Here is an 18,217-nt window from a genome sequence, read left to right as displayed (position 1 = left end):
GGAGATGGGGTTGGGGGTGGGAGACAGTCCTGTGGGCCTGGATTCTGGGTCACTTGAAATAGCATTGCCTGTGGTGAGGACAGTGAGCTCATGGACAGCATGAAGAGAGACCCACGGGGAAGCGCCCAACACAGTGCCTGGTGAGCAGGAGGTGCTCAGCTCAGCGGAGGTAAGCTGCGCCCACGGCCATGATTGGACAGCCTGGGGATCCCATGAAGGGGCTTTACTTCGGCTCACTTAACCCAGCCATTGGTCCCCGGGCTTTGCAGCTCAGAAACTGGGTTTGTCACCACCAAGAGCAGGGCTGTCTCAGGGCTATGTTCACAGTGACTGGGCTCGGGAGACACATGGCGGAAACTGAGTGAGAGCCCAACTGCCAAGCTACTGTGTTCACTGCCATACACCCCGCCCCCACCCCTGTTGCTCCAGGGGCCAAGTCTTCCTTGGAAGGTGGCCTAGCAGTCCCGGGACCAGTCTTGAGGAATCCTGGTGTCACTGAGCAGCCCGAGGTCCCACCTCCACTGCAGGATGCCCCCATTCCACACACGTGGGGCCCACATTTCCAGACCAGGGCTTCCTCTCTCAGGATAGAATAAGATGGCACTGACCCTCAGGTGCCCCCTTTCTCTGTGACCATGGCTGGCCAGTCCCTTTTTAGGAGATTGACCCCATAGAAAGGAGACCCGGCGCAGCCAAAAGAAAGAGAGAGAGAAAGAAGGGAGGAAGGAAGGAGGAAGGAAGGAAAGAAAGAAAGAAAAAGAAAGAGAAAGAAAGAAAGAAAAAAAAATTTTTTTTTAAAAAGAAAATGCTAAGCATGGTTCCTGGCCCCATAGGAAGCACTAGAAAAAATATGGCATATAAGTTCTCATTTACCTACATTTAAGTTATAATTATTTAACACATACCACATTCTCATTCTTTGTTTACTTGTTTATTGCCTGTCTCCCTCACAAGAATATAAGCTTGCTAAGAGAAAGGGCATTGTCTTTGTTCATTATATTATCCCTCGTGCCTAGAACAATGTCTGCCACAAGGTGCTGAGAAATAATTTGTTGAATGAATGAGAGAATGAAAGAAGTCAAGGGCTGTTGCCCAGGGAGCCTTCTCTCATTTTCAGATGATTTGGCCTCTCTTTGCTCTGTTGCATGTTTTATACTCTAGCCCCCAGAGAGCATCCCTAGTACCCTATTTTTAAGTTCCTTGAGTAGTAGGTAAGAGCAGGAGCTGTGGAATGCAAATCCACCCTTATTAACTCTGACCTTAGGCAAGTCACTGAACCTCCCTAAGCTTTAGTTTCCTTCTCTGAAAGATGGGAATAACGGCACCTACCTTACATGGGTGATGTGAGGACTAAAGGAGATCATCCTTAAGCGCCATCCCTGGCAGGGACACGCAACCAGTGGTCACCGTGCTGGTTTGCCCTCATGTATGACCCTTACGAACAGCAAGGCTCCAGGTAGTCCTTCCACATTTAAACCCTGTCTCCTCTCCCCGGCTCGGCAGGATAAACGGGTTTGGGGCCAGCTGCTATCGCCCACCCCAGTCTTCTGCCCTCCACCATCCGTCTGCCATTTTAGACAGTTGCCTGCAGCAAGTAAAGCAATGGCCCAGGGCTTTTGAAGTTTGGGCTCACAGGGCCGTGCCACCACCAGGCTGCCTCCCTGAATTCTCCAGGGGCTGAGGACAGGCGAGTCCTCTGGGGCCTCCCCTGGCAGCCCTGCGGCTGTCCACCTCGACATCAGATCAACCTGTGCTGCGGGCGCCTTTGATGTCAGTTCCCACACTGGAGTCTCGTGCCCTGCGGGCGCCTTTGATGTCAGTTCCCACACTGGAGTCTCGTGCCCTGCCCTGAGGACATGGGCTTTGAAGTTGGCCTGTAAACCGAGCTTTCAGGAAGAAAGTTGTCTATTGTGCCTCAGAGCACAGCCGGGCCCTGTAAAGGCACTCGGAATGCCACGAACACCTGATAAATAATTCTTTCTGGGCCCAAGAAAGATTCGTTCCACTTACAGGGGAGGAAAATTCCCTTGACCTTTTCATTGAAGTTCTGTGTGTGTGTGTTTGCGGGGGCTGTGGGGAGGTGGTTAGAGAGGGTTTTTGCGTCTTCTCGCTGAAGTCACGTGGGGCAGGCAGGTTGTCTTAGAGCTGAGCTCCAGTGACTGCTCCAAAAGGGCTCCTGGTCCCTGACCCCTGGCCCGAGGTCCCCCCAGCCAGCCCCACTCCTGCCTCCTGCTGGGAACGTGGGAGAAGATTGGGTCCTCTAACGGGTAGAGGGGCCTCGGCCCCTCCAGGCCAAACCCTGCTGCAAATGGCAGGGCTTCCAGGAGGCACAGCCCTGTTGCCTTTCTTTCCTTCCAGGGCCTGGCATGGTCAAAGAGAGGGGGCAGACAGGATTTCCCACCCGAAGGGGTCCTGGAAATGGATACTGGCTCACATACACTGAGCGCTTACCTCAGGCCAGGCCCTCAGCTGGGCCCCCTTTTGTGCACAATTGGATAATAGGATGTGGGTATGTGTGTAGTTTTGTGAAAGCTTTCTTTATGGTAAAACGTAACATACATGTAGAAGGTATATAAAATAACAGCACACAGCTCAGTAAATGATCAGAAAACAAACATCTCTGCAGTCACCACCGCAGTCAAGAAATTCAAGTTTGCTAGGATGCAGGAAGCCCTGCTGGTGCCCCTTCCTGCTCAGTAGGCCCTCCCTCTCCCACGAAGGATAACCACCCTCCTGACTTTTGTTGTTACTACTTATTTGCCTTTTTTTTTTTTTAATGAATTTATTCATTTATTTATTTATTTATTTAGGCTGCGTTGGGTCTTCGTTGCTGTGCCTGGGCTTTCTCTAGTTGCAGCGAGTGGGGGCTACTCTTCGTTGCGGTGCACGGGCTTCTCATTGCGGTGGCTTCTCTAGTTGCGGAGCACGGGCTCTAGGTGCGTGGGCTTCAGTAGTTGTGGCACACGGGCTTAATTAAGTTGCTCCATGGCATGTGGGATCTTCCTGGACGGGGCTCGAACCCATGTCCCGTGCATTGGCAGGCGGATTCTTAACCACTGCACCAGCAGGGAAGTCCCTTACTTGCTTTTTCTTTATAGTTTTTCTGTCTAATCAGGCATCATCAGATACTCTTAGTTTTATTTATTCTCTGAAATGTGTACAAATGGAATAATAGAATGGAATAATAATGCATTCCTTTGTGCCAGAATTTTTTTCACTAAACCTTGTTTATGATATTCATCCATGTAACTGTTTCATTCATTTTGCTGTTGTATAGTATTCACTGTAGGAATATTCGAGGAGTATTTATCCATTCTACTGTTAAAGGACATTTGGATGTTTCCAGTTTGGAGCTATTACAAATAATGCTGCTATGTACATTTTTAAACATATCTCTTGATCCACATGCACTCATATTTCTTTTGGTATATACCTAGGTGTAGAGTTGCTAGGTTATAAAGTAAGCATATCTTCAACTTAGGTAGAAAATGCCAAACTGTTTTCCAAAGTAGTACTAATTTATACTCCTACCATGAATATGTGAGTTGCTTCACATCCTCGTTGTGGTGGCAGCCTCTGAGACAGCCCCCAGTGATCCCCGTCTTCTTGCATTCACACCCTCTGTAAGCCCCTCCCCCCAAGTGTGGGCTGGAGCTAGCAATTCCCTTCTAATGAATAGGATGTGACAGAACATAACAGGATGTCGCTTTCTTTCTTTCTTTTTTATTGGAGTATAGTTGCTTTACAATGTTGTGTTCTGTACAGCAAAGTTCAGGATGTCACTCTCAAGATGAGGTTACAAAGAGACTATAGCTTCTGTCTTGGGCGCCCTCTGCTTTCTCACTTGCTTACTGTGAGGGAAGCCATGTTGTGAGCTAACCTGTGGGGAGGCCCACAGGGCAAGGAACAGATGTCTCTGACCCACAGCCAGTGAGGAGCTGAGAACTCACATGAGTGAGCTTGGAAATGGGTCCTCCCAGCCTCCAGTTAACCCTTGAGATGACTGTAGCCCTGTCTGACACCTTGATTACAACCTTGTGAGAGACCTTCAGCCAGAAGCACCCAGCAGAGCCCAGATTCCTGATTCATGGAAACTGAGATAAATGTTTATTGTTTTAAGTTGTTAAGTTTTGGGGGTAATTTGTTACATGGCAATAGATAATTAATATACTCAACAAGACTTTTTTTTTTATTGTAGCCATTTTCAATGTGTATGAATTAGGTTTATTAGCATCTTCCTGATATTATTGATATTGAGCACCATTTCTAATGTTTGTTGACCTTTTGGATTTCCTTTTTTGTGAAGTACCTGTCAGGACTCTTATCATTATTCCATTGGGTTATATATCTTTTTCTTGTTGATTTGTAGGGGTTCTAGATGTAAGCCTGTCTTAGCCTGGGCTACCCCTAGAAAGCAGAGCCTGAGGCAAGGGCTTGCAGGCAGAGAGTTAATTTGGGAAATGATCCAAGGAACAGAAGTAGAAAGGAAAGGAGGGGAAACCAATAGAAGCATTCTCAAGTTGTGTGTGGGAAACTTGGGCTCAGTCTCACTGGGACCTTCTGAAGAGCCATGTAAAATGTTCCTCAAAATTATCCACCTGTGTTATAAAAGAGAAGAGCATTTATCTTCTAGCTGAAGGGCCCCCCCTTGACCAAGGGCTCCCCATGGGGTGTTAAATCCTTCACATGTCCAGATCCCACATGTGTGAGTGATTCCTATATGAAGCCCACACTGGGGCAGCTAAGAAGCCCTGGGGCATCACGTGAGAGGTGTGGCTAAAATGAGATCCTACCGCAGTAATATCTAGAATAAAATGGGTGCCAAGAGGATGTGCAGTGGAGCACAAGGAATATCTGACACATAGCCTCTTATAGATGATATGCATTGCAAATGTCTTTTCCCATTCGGGCTTGCCTTTTCACAGTGACTTTCAATGAATAGACATTACTAATTTTAAGGTAAGCAAGTGTGTAAGTCTTTTCCTTTGTAGTTTGTGGTTATTTGCATCTTGTTCAAAAAGTCTTCCTGTACTTAAGTCATAAAAATCTTCTCCTCTGGTATTTTCTAGGAGCTTTCTTGGTTTGCCTTTCACAGATCTACAATCTACCTGGAACTGGTTTTTAAGTAAGGTGCAAAGTGGGCATCAGGTTTCATTTTTCCACATAGATGCCCAACTTATTGAAGAATCTATCATTTCCTTCCCACTGCTGTACAGTGCCATTTTGTCATAATCGAGTATCTGTATACGTATGAATCTCTTTTTCTGTTCCATTGTTTGTCTATCATTGTGCCAATATCACACTATTTTAATTCGTGGAGCTTTATAGTGTTGACACACAGAAAAGCAATGTGTCTCTCTTGTTCTTATTTTTCACAACTACCCTGGCTAGTTTTGGTCTTTGCCTTTCCTTATAAATTTTAGAACAAACGTCAAGTTTTACTCCCCATCCTCCATTGGATTTTTTTTTTCTATTGAGACTACATTGCATGTAGATTACTTTGGAGAGAATTACATCTCTACAATATGAGTGTCCTAATCTATGAATATGATAAATTCATTTATTTAAACCTTTAAATATTTCTCTCCAAAATATTTTATAGAAAAAAATAAAAGAATTCTGCTTCTAGCAATGGTAGACAAGGATGCTTTGAACCAACTTTCCTACTGAGAACAAATGGAAAAGGAAGCTAAAATATTTTTGAAAATACGTATTTGAAGGCAATGGAGAGCTATCAAAGCTGTGAAAATTTATGGAGCCAAGATCCAGAGGAAAGGAGGAAAAATAGGAAGCATGAGGCCAACATTTGGTATCACTTTTCCTCCTGAAGTGGATTGTCCATTCCAAAAGCTGCTGGCTGTGAGAGCCTGAGCTGTTTTTTGATAGACTGTCCTAGTCTCACTATGTTTGTGTACAGCTTAGGAGTCAGTCAAGGACCCGGGGGAGTATCTTTATGTAGATTTGGGGGCTCTACAGCTCTCTCGGCTCTGGTACTCTTCCCTCGAAATTGCAATCTCTTGTCAGCCCTGAATGCTTGTCTGTTTCTTCCACCCAGCGAGTCTGCCACCTGTTTGTGCTTGTTTCCTTTACTGTGGTTGAAAAATGATCTCAGGGAGAAATCTGGGTGGAATGTGGGACTCATTGCGTGTGCTTCCCTTTCAATGACTGGAAGCCCTATATGGGTTGGCCAACACGGATTTCTTCACCTTTGTTCGTGAAGGATATTTTCACTGGGATAGGATTGTAAATTGGTGATTATTTTTTTCAGTGCTTTGAGGATATCATTACATTGTCTTCGGGCTTCTTTGGCTTATGTTGCGAAGTTAAATGTCTTATTCTTGCACCCTTAATGTGTCCTTTTTTTTTCTCTGTCTGTACTTGTTTTCTTCTTTTCTTTGGGTCACAGCCCTTTCACTGTAATATGCCTAGATGTGATTTTGTCTTTATCCATCTTAGGATTTGTAGATCTCAAATCTACGTGTGGGTATCTTTTGTCAGTTTTGGAAGATTCTTAACCTTTATCTCTTTGAAAATTGATTTTCTCCATACTCTCTTTTCTCTTTCAGGGACTCCAATTATATGAATTCTAGCCCTTTTTACTCTCTTTTTCCGTTCCTGGGAAACAGTATCTTATTATGCAAGAATCCATTACATCCATGTGAAAAGGATTTGACAAATCAACTAGTATTTCTCTTACTGAAATGCTTTTGCCACTAGAATTTCCCTGTACTAAGAAGCAGTGTCTGTCTCTGACATTAGCAGTGATAAAACCTACAAACCTTCATGGAAGTGGGACATGGCCACCTTTTGTTTCAAGGACATAGGGCAAAAGACGTGGAGGATTTTCCTGGTTACAAGGTTAAATATTTAAGGTTATAGGCTGCATTATGCTAGTCCTCAATGGCAAATTCTGAGTGACTGAGGCACCCACATGCTCTTTGATAAAAATCTATTTGTGATATGCAGGGCTTTCTAACACATAGGCCCCAAGGCAGGAGACCATCTTACCTGGGTCTAAAGGTAGGGTTTCTCGATCTCAACACTACTGATATTTTGGGCCAAATAATTCTTTGTTGTGAAGGTCTGTCCTGTGCATGGTAGCATATTTAGCAGCATACCTGGCCTCTACCCTGTACATATCAGTAGCACCTCCCAGTTGTGACAAGCAAAAATATCTCCAGATATTGCCAAATGTTCCCTGGTGGGGCAAAATCCCTCCTGGTTGACAACCATTGGTCTAAGGATGGTACTCCAGACGAGAAAGACCCACTTGAAACTTAATACCAATGGCCTGCTTTGTGAAAGAAAGCACATCACCGGTTTAACTAGAGACACAGGTGTGTGTTCCTTTGACTTTGGCTGTTGGGAAGCTCAAAGCTAAGTTTCGTATTTACTACATTAACTGTGAGCCTCAGTTTTCAGGACTGATCTTATTTCTAATATAACAATCTTTTAGGAAATGGCTTCACATAATTTGAGAAGACCGGCAGGTAGAGTGTCTCCATATGAAAAAGCCTTAGGAGGCAACATCTTGGTACTGGTAATGGCACAAGAGGCACCATTTTCAGTAGTGCAAGTTAGGCTACTTGAGGCCAGCTTTGAGGGCAGGTTTTGGGAGTTGGGGAGAAGAGGGAAGGCATTGTTGGGTAACTGTGGGTGGCGTATCTTGTGGGGAGCATATGGGAGGTATTCCTTTGCTTTTTCTCAGGCCCGTAGTAATTGTGGAATGCTTTCTGAGAGTGGGGTAAGTAGCTGAAGTTCAGAAATCAAATGAGTAGAGGTTCAAGGCATAGTAATTTGGGTATTAAAAGTTAATGTGTACTTCCAAGTTTGGAGACAGAAGAGTTAAGTCCTTTCTCTCTTCTCTTGAAAATCACCCAGAAGCAATAAGGAGAATGAGAAAAGGAAGTTCAGACTCCAGCTTCAACAAAACTAGGAGACATCTGAAACTCTTAACTCTAAAATGGGTGAAAGAGTTGAAAAAGTAGTAAATGTCAAAGGAGAGTACAGGGGGTATGCTTGCCTCTGCAGGATCTGAGAAACCTAGCTAGTGTCTTCTTTAAGGTGAGGCTATTTGTGGGACAGGTCTGTTACAGCAGCAGGGAAGAGGGCCCCTGCGGTGTGAAAAGCCCTTTGGCATCTGATCTTCACTGGCAGGGCTACAATGGTTCACACACATAACTCTGGACCATGATAAATTTTTCTGCCAGCTTGACCTTTCCCCTACATGAAAACCCTGCAAACACCTGGGAAGAACTTCATTTAAAGACGAGTCATCTGTTTCCCCATCCAGGTAAACAGAAATTCCTTTCTTCCAAGAGCTCATTTCTGACTCCTCTCATATGTTACATCCAATCTAGAATCTAGTTCTCATTACTTCCACTATGACTACCCTAGTCCGAGCCCCTGTGCTCACCTAGCCTCTTGCAGTAATTTCACAATTGTGCTCTCCATTTTCATAGTTGACTCCCTACAGCTGCCTAAGCTTTGTTAGATCATGTCACTCTAATAAAAACTCTCCAATGTCTTCTCACTCTCCTTAGCATAAAATCCAAAGTTCATGTCACAACTCTAATGATCTTATTCCTGCTATCTCTTTGAACTCATCTCACAACCCTCTGTTGCCCCTAGCTTTATTATTCATTGCATCCCTTTACCTTGTTTTCTTAATATTTATCACAAATGATATATATTTGTTTATTGTCTCCCCTCCACCAGAATGTAAGCTTCATAAAAGGAGGGACTGATTTTGTTTACTGCAGTATTCCCAGTGGTTAGAACAGTGCCTGGCACATAGTAGGTGCTGAGAAAATATTTGCAGTTGACCAAACAATAAAAAAGAACTGGCACAGGCTTTGGAGGAGGATATTAAAATAGAAAAGGATCAAGAAAAATACATGGCAGGTGAAGAGCACTCACCAGAAAAATGTTGCCTCAAGAGATCGTTGAAAACTATAATCAAAGATCTCATGACAACCTTAGTATCTTAACATCTCGATAAAGTGCCGACATCAGAAATACAAGAGGATATGAGGAAACAGAAGAAACATGAGCTGGCAGAATTCAAGGAAAAAAATTACATAATAATCATAAAAATGAATACAAAATTGGAATGATAGAGTATACAGTGCTCAATCACGATGAGAAAACATAAAAATAAAGAAAAATGACATGGAGATAGGAGATGTAACATGCACATAATTGGAGCTTCTAAAGGAGAAAATTTCTATTTTCTATTTTTATAGATGAAAGCACTGAGAAACCTTGCTCACATGAAGTCAGTAATAGATTTTTAGAAACATCACTTAATCCTCTGAACTCTTGGAATTTAGGCCAAATATCATAGTGATCTTTCTTCAAATTGTATGTCTAATGAATCAGCTGACAATTCAGTTCTCTACCAATTTTATTGAGGGCATGTAACTGGAAACTACCTGACTTGCAAAAGGAGTCATTCAGACCTTAACATCAACGTTTCAAATTGTCCCTTTGTTTGGAGGCTTTACTCCCTAGAATAAACACAGTGAGTTTTGGGATGGATGAGAGGTATTTCCTTTTTTCTAACGGGTGAAGGGTTACAATGAAAGGAATAGTTTTCAGAGATCAATTTAGAACAATACATATGAATGTACAGTGTCGGGAAATTGATTCTGTTGAACCCCTTCATGTATCCCAGGAGTGTATATTCATTTGAAGACTACTGGCTAACAATGCCAAGCACTGCTACCAGGTCAAGCAAGGAATGAATTAAAAAATATGGCTTAGGAAAATAAGAATTGTTGATTTGATAAAGTAGTTTTCAATACAGCTGTATTAAAGTTGGGTAGGGCTTCCCTGGTGGTGCAGTGGTTAAGAATCCACCTGCCATGCAGGGGACACGGGTTCGAGCCCTGGTCTGGGAAGATCCCACATGCTGCGGAGCAGCTAAGCCTGTGTGCCACAACTACTGAGCCTGCGCTCTAGAGCCCGCGAACCACAACTACTGAAGCCCGAGCGCCTAGAGCCCGTGCTCCATAACAAGAGGGGCCACCGCAATGAGAAGCATGTGCACCGCAACGAAGAGTAGTCCCCGCTCGCCGCAACTAGAGAAAGCCCGCACACAGCAATGAAGACCCAACGCAGCCAAAACAAACAAACAAAAAAAAGTTGGGTAGAAGCTATATTGGAGTGGATTGAGGGGGAAGGGGATGGTATTGAAGCAGACAGTAATAGAAATGTTATTAAAACTGAATACTGAAAATGTGGAGATAGGATTATAGCTGAAGCATATGGTATCTAGGAAAAATCTTTTTAAAAAGATGCGAAATACCTAGGGACTTGGGGAGAAACGTTGACAAAAAAAGGATCAACAGACTAAGGGAGAGGTTGAAGACTCCTAAAACAAGATAATCAAAAGTTCTAGGTTCACAAGATGATGCAAAGGGTTAACAGTAGTTGGCATTTACTGAGCTGTTTTTTATCAGTGTGCTAAATAAAGCTTTTTACCTGTTTCAACTAATTCTCACAACCATACAACGTGGTTGCTACTGATATTCTCATTTTACAGATGAGGAAAGGAGACTCAGATTTAGTTATGCCCTAGGTCACTGAGTTTATCACTAAGTTGGCAGAGCTGGGATGTCACCTAGAGCATTGGAGCACTTCTCCACAGGTGTCAATTTAGGTGGAAGTTCAGGGACTTTCTGCCTGATAAAATCTCTTTAATGTAAGCCAGAAAGCAAGGACATAAGAGTGAAGGAGAAAAGAGAGGGTCACAAGTTTGAGAATAGGGGTTTTCAACAGTTAAGAACAGGAAAAGAGTTGATCAAACAGTAAGGAGAACATGCAGTGTTGTTAATTAACACTTAGTAATACTGATTTGTACAGTTGGTGGCCTTTCTCCAGAAATAATCCATAGGAAATTGGATACATCTAGGGCTGTATTTTCCAGAAAGGTTATGACACTGGGGAGGGTTATTTGGGATACTGAGAACAATAACACTGAATTGACGTATCACTTAAAAATCTAGACAGGGCTTATGGAACTGGTGAAAACAGACAGATAATGACCTGATTTAAACTTGTGTAAACGAATACAACTGTTATGGTCAGAGGTGAGGTTTCTACATTTGTGATTTCAGAGGTAAAGTTGTTTTGGGATATTGAAAGTAGCCAAGACGTGGCTGCTGTGGAGACAGAGTAATGGAACTAAAGCCCCGTTAAGTGGCCACTGATGTCAACCAGGTAGTTGCAATTTATTTCCTCAAAATTTACTGAAAGAATATGACTTATCTTTCTGCTCTCAAACTGTTGTTTAATCAGAACAGCAATCACTTCAGACTTTCTTCTGTACCTGCAATTCATCCGGATTTAAAAAATTAGATTTGAGAAGAGGATTTTTACCTATCAATACACACAAAATTGGAATCTGTGTTCCTGAAAACCTTTACAATAGAAAGATCACTGGATCACTGGTATAGTCAAGCACTTGGGAGAAGTGTATTTCAGGTAAGAAATTATCAATAGTAGGGAAAAGTTGCCACTCAACTTTCCCCTCAAGAGCATGTTTCACTGCACAAAATAAATAGTTTTCCCTTCTGGTACTTCAGTAGGGATATCAAAATGCCATGGCATCTCTCTTCCTTTAATCCACCCACCACACACACACAATTTGATAAGGAAAAACAAAAACAAAAACCAACCCAATGTTCATGCTTAAAAGACAGCCATGATATTTAATGTGGTGCTGGGACACTAGGCCACATGGACCAACAGACCTAAATTTATTCCAACCCTGAATTTTGTAAATGTCCAATAATATATGAATTGGAATGAGAATTTCTCTCTCTGAAGATGAAGAAAAAAGGTCTTCCAGTGTAGTTATTTTAGAAGGAGGCTCTTCTATTTACATATAAGAACCAAGACTTATAAATAACCAAGCATATTTAAATAAATTGATGAAAATACCTTTTAAAACATAATACTGGTCTCTCCCTCTTCCATTCTTAAACATAGATCAGTCTTCACTTTCTACTTAAATTAGTTGTAATAAGCAACCCTACAGACTAGCTATTTGACAATCAGTGGCCAAACTGAAATTTGAACAAAGCCAAACTTGTTTAAACCAGATACTATTTGTTAAATGTTACACATTCTACTAGCCAATGACTCAGTATTTTACTATATAGGGTAGCACCTATTATAAAACAATGTGAGAAATAAGAAAAAAATGAAATGTTGGGGGTCTGATATATGAAAAAAAGTTCAGGATGGATTGCATAATCCAGAAATCACTTGTTCTATTTGCTACATTCCTCGAACATTCTAAATTTCAAAATGACACAGGAATTAAAAAAAAATCCAACACATTAAACATATACTTAAGTATCTAGATGTGTAACAGTTCAGCAAACAAAAAGGTTTAACTCAAAGCCTTTGAACATGTCACTTAAACATTAAGATTTTGAACCCAATTACTCAAAGATCATTGACTAGCCCATAATGCAGTTTGTGTTAATCTGCTGTACAAATTAACCACATAATAACAGTCAGATCTTACTCCAACAGAAGTGGTGATAAAATCATACAGCAATACTCCTTTTTGTAATTAGATAATCAGGATAACAGCACTGGGATAAAATGAAGAGAATTTCTTGTTTCAGCTTCTTGTTCAATAAGCCTATTCCTCATTTTCAGACAATGAGGATAAAGGTATCACAAGCACATATGAGAAACTGCTTTCTCTTTATTTAGGTGTTAGGAAGAAAATTAACTTTGGTCACATATTACCTTAAAAAAAAAAATCCAGTTTTACATATTCCTAAATAGATAGGACCAAATGATAAGAGAAAAAATTTCTTCTGTAAAAATTGGCCAATTTTATCAAAAATCTAACATACAGTGTCATTCAAATTATGTAAAGACTGCTTGAGATCATAACATTCCAAATGTATGACAACTGCAACTCCATCCTAACCGGTGTGAAAAGTATTTGCTCTCATGTTGCTTTGGTCCAAAAGAGTAGAGCTGATTCAGTAAGAGTAAACTAAGTACCTAATCTTTTGCCAGCATTTAGATTGTTACTGGCAGCAGAAATATCCATGAATAGTTCTACTATAAGAGAGTATAATAAAAGAATATTTTTATGGACACATCACAGTACCAGATAAACTTGTATAAGAGAGAAACATGAAGGAACAAAAAAAGATAAACAGCTACCACACAAAAAATACTGTTTCCCCCATAACTGTATTTGAAGGGGTAAAAAGGTAGTATTAGAAGTCTGATGATGCTAACATGAAAGGAAGTTGAGTATTGTATTTATTTCTTATTTTATACAACTCTTACTGTTTACAAAAATGGTTATAGTCATGCCCATAAAAGTGTAACCCATGGCATCTGAAAGCAAACACTCTTTGTAATTATTTAAAAGGGCCTTTTTAAAAATTATAATACAAAGGTCTGTGCTCTATAAGCAGTCCTCCACTGTGCATTATAACAATAAGGCTTACTTTTAATACAAAGACTAAGTGTTTGGGAGTTATGAGCCACTGGATTTAACAAACATCATCTTATAGTTGCTTTTTGCATCTTTTTTGTTTTTGGGATCCTCCACTTCGTCAGGGTGCTCAGTAGCTTGGAGTTCTTCAGCAGATTCTTCTTTCTCTGACTCTGAATCACTTTCAGAGTCATCTGGACTTTCAGGATCAGGTGAATCATCATCATCATCATCATCATCTCCAGCCACATCACCTTCTCCATCATGATCATCTACCTAAAAACATCAATCAACAGCTATTAAAATACATTATCCAGTACAAAAACTGGAAAAGACCCTAAAATTTTTGTGTCACTCCCTAGCTATTAAATTAACAGTTTAAGATCAGAGGCTGCCTAGGGAAGAAATGAGGACTCGGGCACCTCCATGTGTTTTATACACTGGGACCTGAGTAGGATTTTGGTTTAAGAAAGGGCTCTGAAGACCACTCACCTTCTCCCCTCCCCCCTAGTTTGAAAATAATATATTATTATCTTCCTGATGGAAATATTATTTTAAGTAAATATGGCAAGTTAACCACTGATCCATGGGAATATTTAAACAGTTATCAGTGTTTTGCATATTACATTACTTTGGAGTAATGGACCAATAGTTATTATATGAAAAGAGATGACGTAGGAAACAACCAAGAAAACTCTCCTGAACCGGTATTTACATGAAATATTTCATGTAACTTGTATGTTGTTCATGCCTACTTAAGATGTGCCCTAATGATTATCTAAGCAGAATTTACATTAAGCTAGTATCAGAAAACATATTTCTAAAACTCTCAAAAATACCTATTCTCATTATCTACAAAGACCTAGTTTGGCATGTAAAAATATTCTAAGTAACTGCATAAAGAAAGCTTTCTACATAGGATTTTTGATTGCTAGAGTAATTTAACACAAATAAATGATAATCAAATTGGAAATTATCTTCCCACTTAATGAAAATACGTAATTACTACCTCACTGAAGCCAAGTCCACAATGTCGTCGGTATCTTCCTGATAATTTACTGTCCAAACTTTGTTGATATTGAGACTCCAGTTCTTCATTAATTTTCTTGTCTTCTTCCCCTGTATGTCCAGTGTACTTTGATTATGTTTCAGTCAAATTAATAAAAATATTTGATTACACAAAAAACCCACAATACAGATGCTATTATATTCAGGGCTGATTTCTCTAACTGTGACTAATTTTACAGTGAATTTTGTGGATGGGTTTATAAACCATAGGTAGTTTACCCAATAGATAAAATAATTGAAGGATGTATTTATGATTACTTCTTTAGTAACCAACCCCCTGAAGCACAAGTTGTTTATTAAAGATGAAAAACTTAATTTTTCCCATGTAATAATTCAAACCAGATACAGGAATCTCAGAACTGCTTAAGTTTACATATTATAAATATTAATTACTAAGAACTTTGGGCATGATGTTTTAGTTTATTTATAGTCTAATAATGGTTCTCCTGAAAGTTTCCTCCTAGTCATGTAGAAAAAATCCTCCAACAAACAAAAGCTTCTGTCTTTGAACAGAAATAATGAAAAGGCACACAATTCTGTTCAGAGAATGGCTAAATAAAATGACCTTGGAATGGCTTCCCTTTATGCCTTTCTTTGCATATCAGTTTACTGCACCAACATAAACTTATTTGTAATTTTATCATGCAACATTTGATATATAAATTATTTTTAACATATATTCTGTTATATATGTTATGAAGCAGAATACTAAACAACCACCTATAAACTTACCACCCAAGAAGTAGAACATTACCAATACCATTGAAGCTTTCTGTACATGACATTTTAATTTGTAAATACAAGAAGAATTTCATATTTTAAAAGAATGAATGCAACAGTTAAATATATTTCTATTCTGCCGAAGCTCAGGGACTCTTTTGCCTTTTGTAGCAGTGCAAATCAATTTGAAATAACTGTTCAACACCGGAAATATAAAACGCATACTAATTTCTAAAATGTGCTACATATTCTAGGTCAGTATAAAGTTAATTTAAATGATATAATTAAAGGTTTTCTTAAATATATGTAGGTCATTATGCCCTGTTATTAATAATGTCTAAGATTAGGGCCAATTTTAAATGGGATAAAACTTTACTTTTCAGCAGACTGAATTCAAATCCAAATTCTAATTCATTTTCAGTTTTTATTTTTAAAGTTTTTTCCCCAAAATTAATTTCTTCAGGCTTTCCAATGAGTTTATACTCTTCAAAGATTTCAGAGCAAAACTTAGTGAATAAACTAAAAACCAGTATAATATGCCAATTATAACTGTATATTAAATAATTTACAAAATACATGTAAACTCTAGATACTATAGTTGGCAAGATGAGGCATTAAACCTCACTACAATTAAAATACTACATGTTGTGAGTTAGTAAAAATGAAGACAGAAACTGGTCAGTTTCTTGGTTAGAATATCATATTGATGTATATATACTCTCAAATCTTTTATGAAGATTTGATGTATATTTGATGTATATATACTCTCAAATACTTTTATGAAAGTATATACTAACTGTTACATGATATATGTAACATGTTTACATATACTACATATATTTCTAATATTTATTAATCATTAGAACTAATCAACAATTATAAACGGAAGCTAGAATATCCCAAAATATGTACAAATATTTCATATTCCAAATTTAGCACCTCCACTTTAATTATATTTTACTTTCTTACCTGTTCGGAAGTGAGATGTGGATTTGTGATCTCCTATAACAAGACGACCAGTATGTTCTTTCTGTAAGAAGGCAGGAAATTTATTAGAATTTGAGACCACTAATTCAACATAATTATTAAGTGTCTACTATGTGCCTGACAATATTCCAGGATTATGGGATACAGTGAAGAAAAAGAACTAAATTAAGATCCCTGTCTTTATGGAACTTACATTCTTGCATGGATAGGGATGGGGAGGGGACACAAAATCAGTAAGTAAATTATAGTATGTCTGAAGGCAGTGTAATTACAATAAACCAAGCAGAAGAAGGGGATAGAAAGTACGTAGAGTTCAAGCTGGAATTTTAAATGGGATAAATAGCTAGAAAAGTGGATCAATCTAAACATTTTCTTTCCTAAAATGCCAGTTAAATGAGTTGCTTTAATTTTTCCACCGTCTCTTTCTGATGTCTCAGGCATATATCATGGAAAGAAAGCAAATGAGATTATTTAACTGAATAAAAATAATAGATTTATAATGAACAAAGTGATCGAAATTTAAAATATAAAACATAAAAATAACCATTACTATTTAACAACATACCACAAATAGCTAGCTCATTACTTTTGACTAAACACCCACTTTCAAACTATCAAAAAGCACAGAACTTAAAACAAACTAGTTCTATAAAACATAAAAATAAATCTCACTCAAAGTTACCAACTAATCAGCTTACATAATTACTCTCAATTTATCAGTTCCAATCCATTTTTCATGGTTCATATTTAGTTTTGAAACCGAGCAGGAGCCTGTGGGGCTCCTGGGCATGGAAGCCTTTCCGTGTCCCCAGTTTCTTGTTTATAGGGAACAGACTCCAGCCTCCATGACACTCCCTGAGTTCCAAAGGGCAGATTCGAACTATTGCTAAACAGGGAAGGGACGCGATGCAGAGACAAGGGAGGAGCAGTCAAGAAGCAACAGTGTAGCCTTTGGATAGGGTCCTGGTTCTGCCTGAAGGGATACACATAACAATGAGTTCTTTACAGAATGAAAACCCCCAACAAATGTAAGATGTTAGCATTCTTTATTCCAGATTAAAGGAACCAGAGAAGCTCTTCAAGAGACCATCTGAGGCCAGATTAAAGGAGTCACAGAAACTCATCAGACCACCTGAAGCCAGGCCCTGCACACACCCTGATCCTTATCAGCAACCCTGCCTTTGAACCACTGCTATAAAACTCCTCATCAAATCCCTCCGGGTCGGGACACACAGTTTTGAGAGGCACTGAGTCTGCTGTGTTCCCTGCCTGCCTGGCAGAGCAATAAAGCTGTTCTCTTCTACTCCACCCAAAACTCTGTCTCCGAGATTCAATTCCATACTGGTGCACAGAGGCCGAGTTTTCGGCATCAGTTTCACAAGGTAAAGAAATAAATTGTTTGGGAGACTGGCCAAGATGGCAGAGTAGAAAGATCTTGAGCTCACCTCCTCTCACGAGCACACGAAAATCACAACTATCTGCAGAACAGCTATCGATGAAGAAGACTGGGAACCACCAGAAAAGATCTTCTACAACTAAAGACATAAAGAAGGAACCACAACAACCTGGATATAATCAAATTCCATACCCCTTGGGGTGGGTGATCCACAAACTGGAGAATAATTACACTGCAGAGGTTCTCCTACAGGAGTGAGAGTTCTGAGTCCGACATCAGGCTCCCCAGCCCAGGGGTCTGGTACCAGGAAGATAAGCCCCCAGAGCATTTGGCTTTGAAGGCCAGTGGGGCTTAACTGCAGGAGCTCCACAGGACTGGGGGAAATACACTTCACTCTTCGAGGGAGCACACACAAAATCTCACATGCACCCGGACACAGGGTAAAAGCAGTAATTTGATGGGCACCTGGGCCAGACCTACCTCCTAGTCTTGGAGAGTCTCCTGGAGATGCGGGGTGGTGGGGGGACTGTGGCTCACCCTAGGGACACAGACACTGATGGCAGAATACT

At 40.1% G+C, this 18,217-nt stretch overlaps 1 protein-coding gene and 1 long non-coding RNA gene across 2 annotated transcripts in view; one reads left to right on the top strand and one right to left on the bottom strand.

Annotated features, from left to right (window-relative positions):
• LOC133098631 (uncharacterized) lies at positions 1-17,558 on the top strand. Its single transcript, XR_009702222.1, has 3 exons — positions 1-169; positions 11,302-11,487; positions 17,308-17,558. It is a non-coding gene; the product is annotated as an uncharacterized LOC133098631 (long non-coding RNA).
• C10H11orf58 (chromosome 10 C11orf58 homolog) overlaps positions 11,455-18,217 on the bottom strand; it is a 29,591-nt gene continuing 22,828 nt past the window's right edge. Inside the window, exons 3-5 of the mRNA XM_061201504.1 lie at positions 16,235-16,295; positions 14,487-14,596; positions 11,455-13,753 (exon numbers count right to left, since the gene is read on the bottom strand). Of these exons, the coding sequence (XP_061057487.1) occupies positions 13,520-13,753; positions 14,487-14,596; positions 16,235-16,295 (405 nt within the window). The 3' untranslated portion in view covers positions 11,455-13,519. The remainder of the gene's footprint in view (positions 13,754-14,486; positions 14,597-16,234; positions 16,296-18,217) is intronic.

Source organism: Eubalaena glacialis, chromosome 10 (genome assembly GCF_028564815.1).
Source record: "Eubalaena glacialis isolate mEubGla1 chromosome 10, mEubGla1.1.hap2.+ XY, whole genome shotgun sequence".
Taxonomy (NCBI): domain Eukaryota; kingdom Metazoa; phylum Chordata; class Mammalia; order Artiodactyla; family Balaenidae; genus Eubalaena; species Eubalaena glacialis.
Note: the sequence above shows the minus strand (reverse complement) of the source record. Positions and strands in the feature narration are given on the sequence as shown.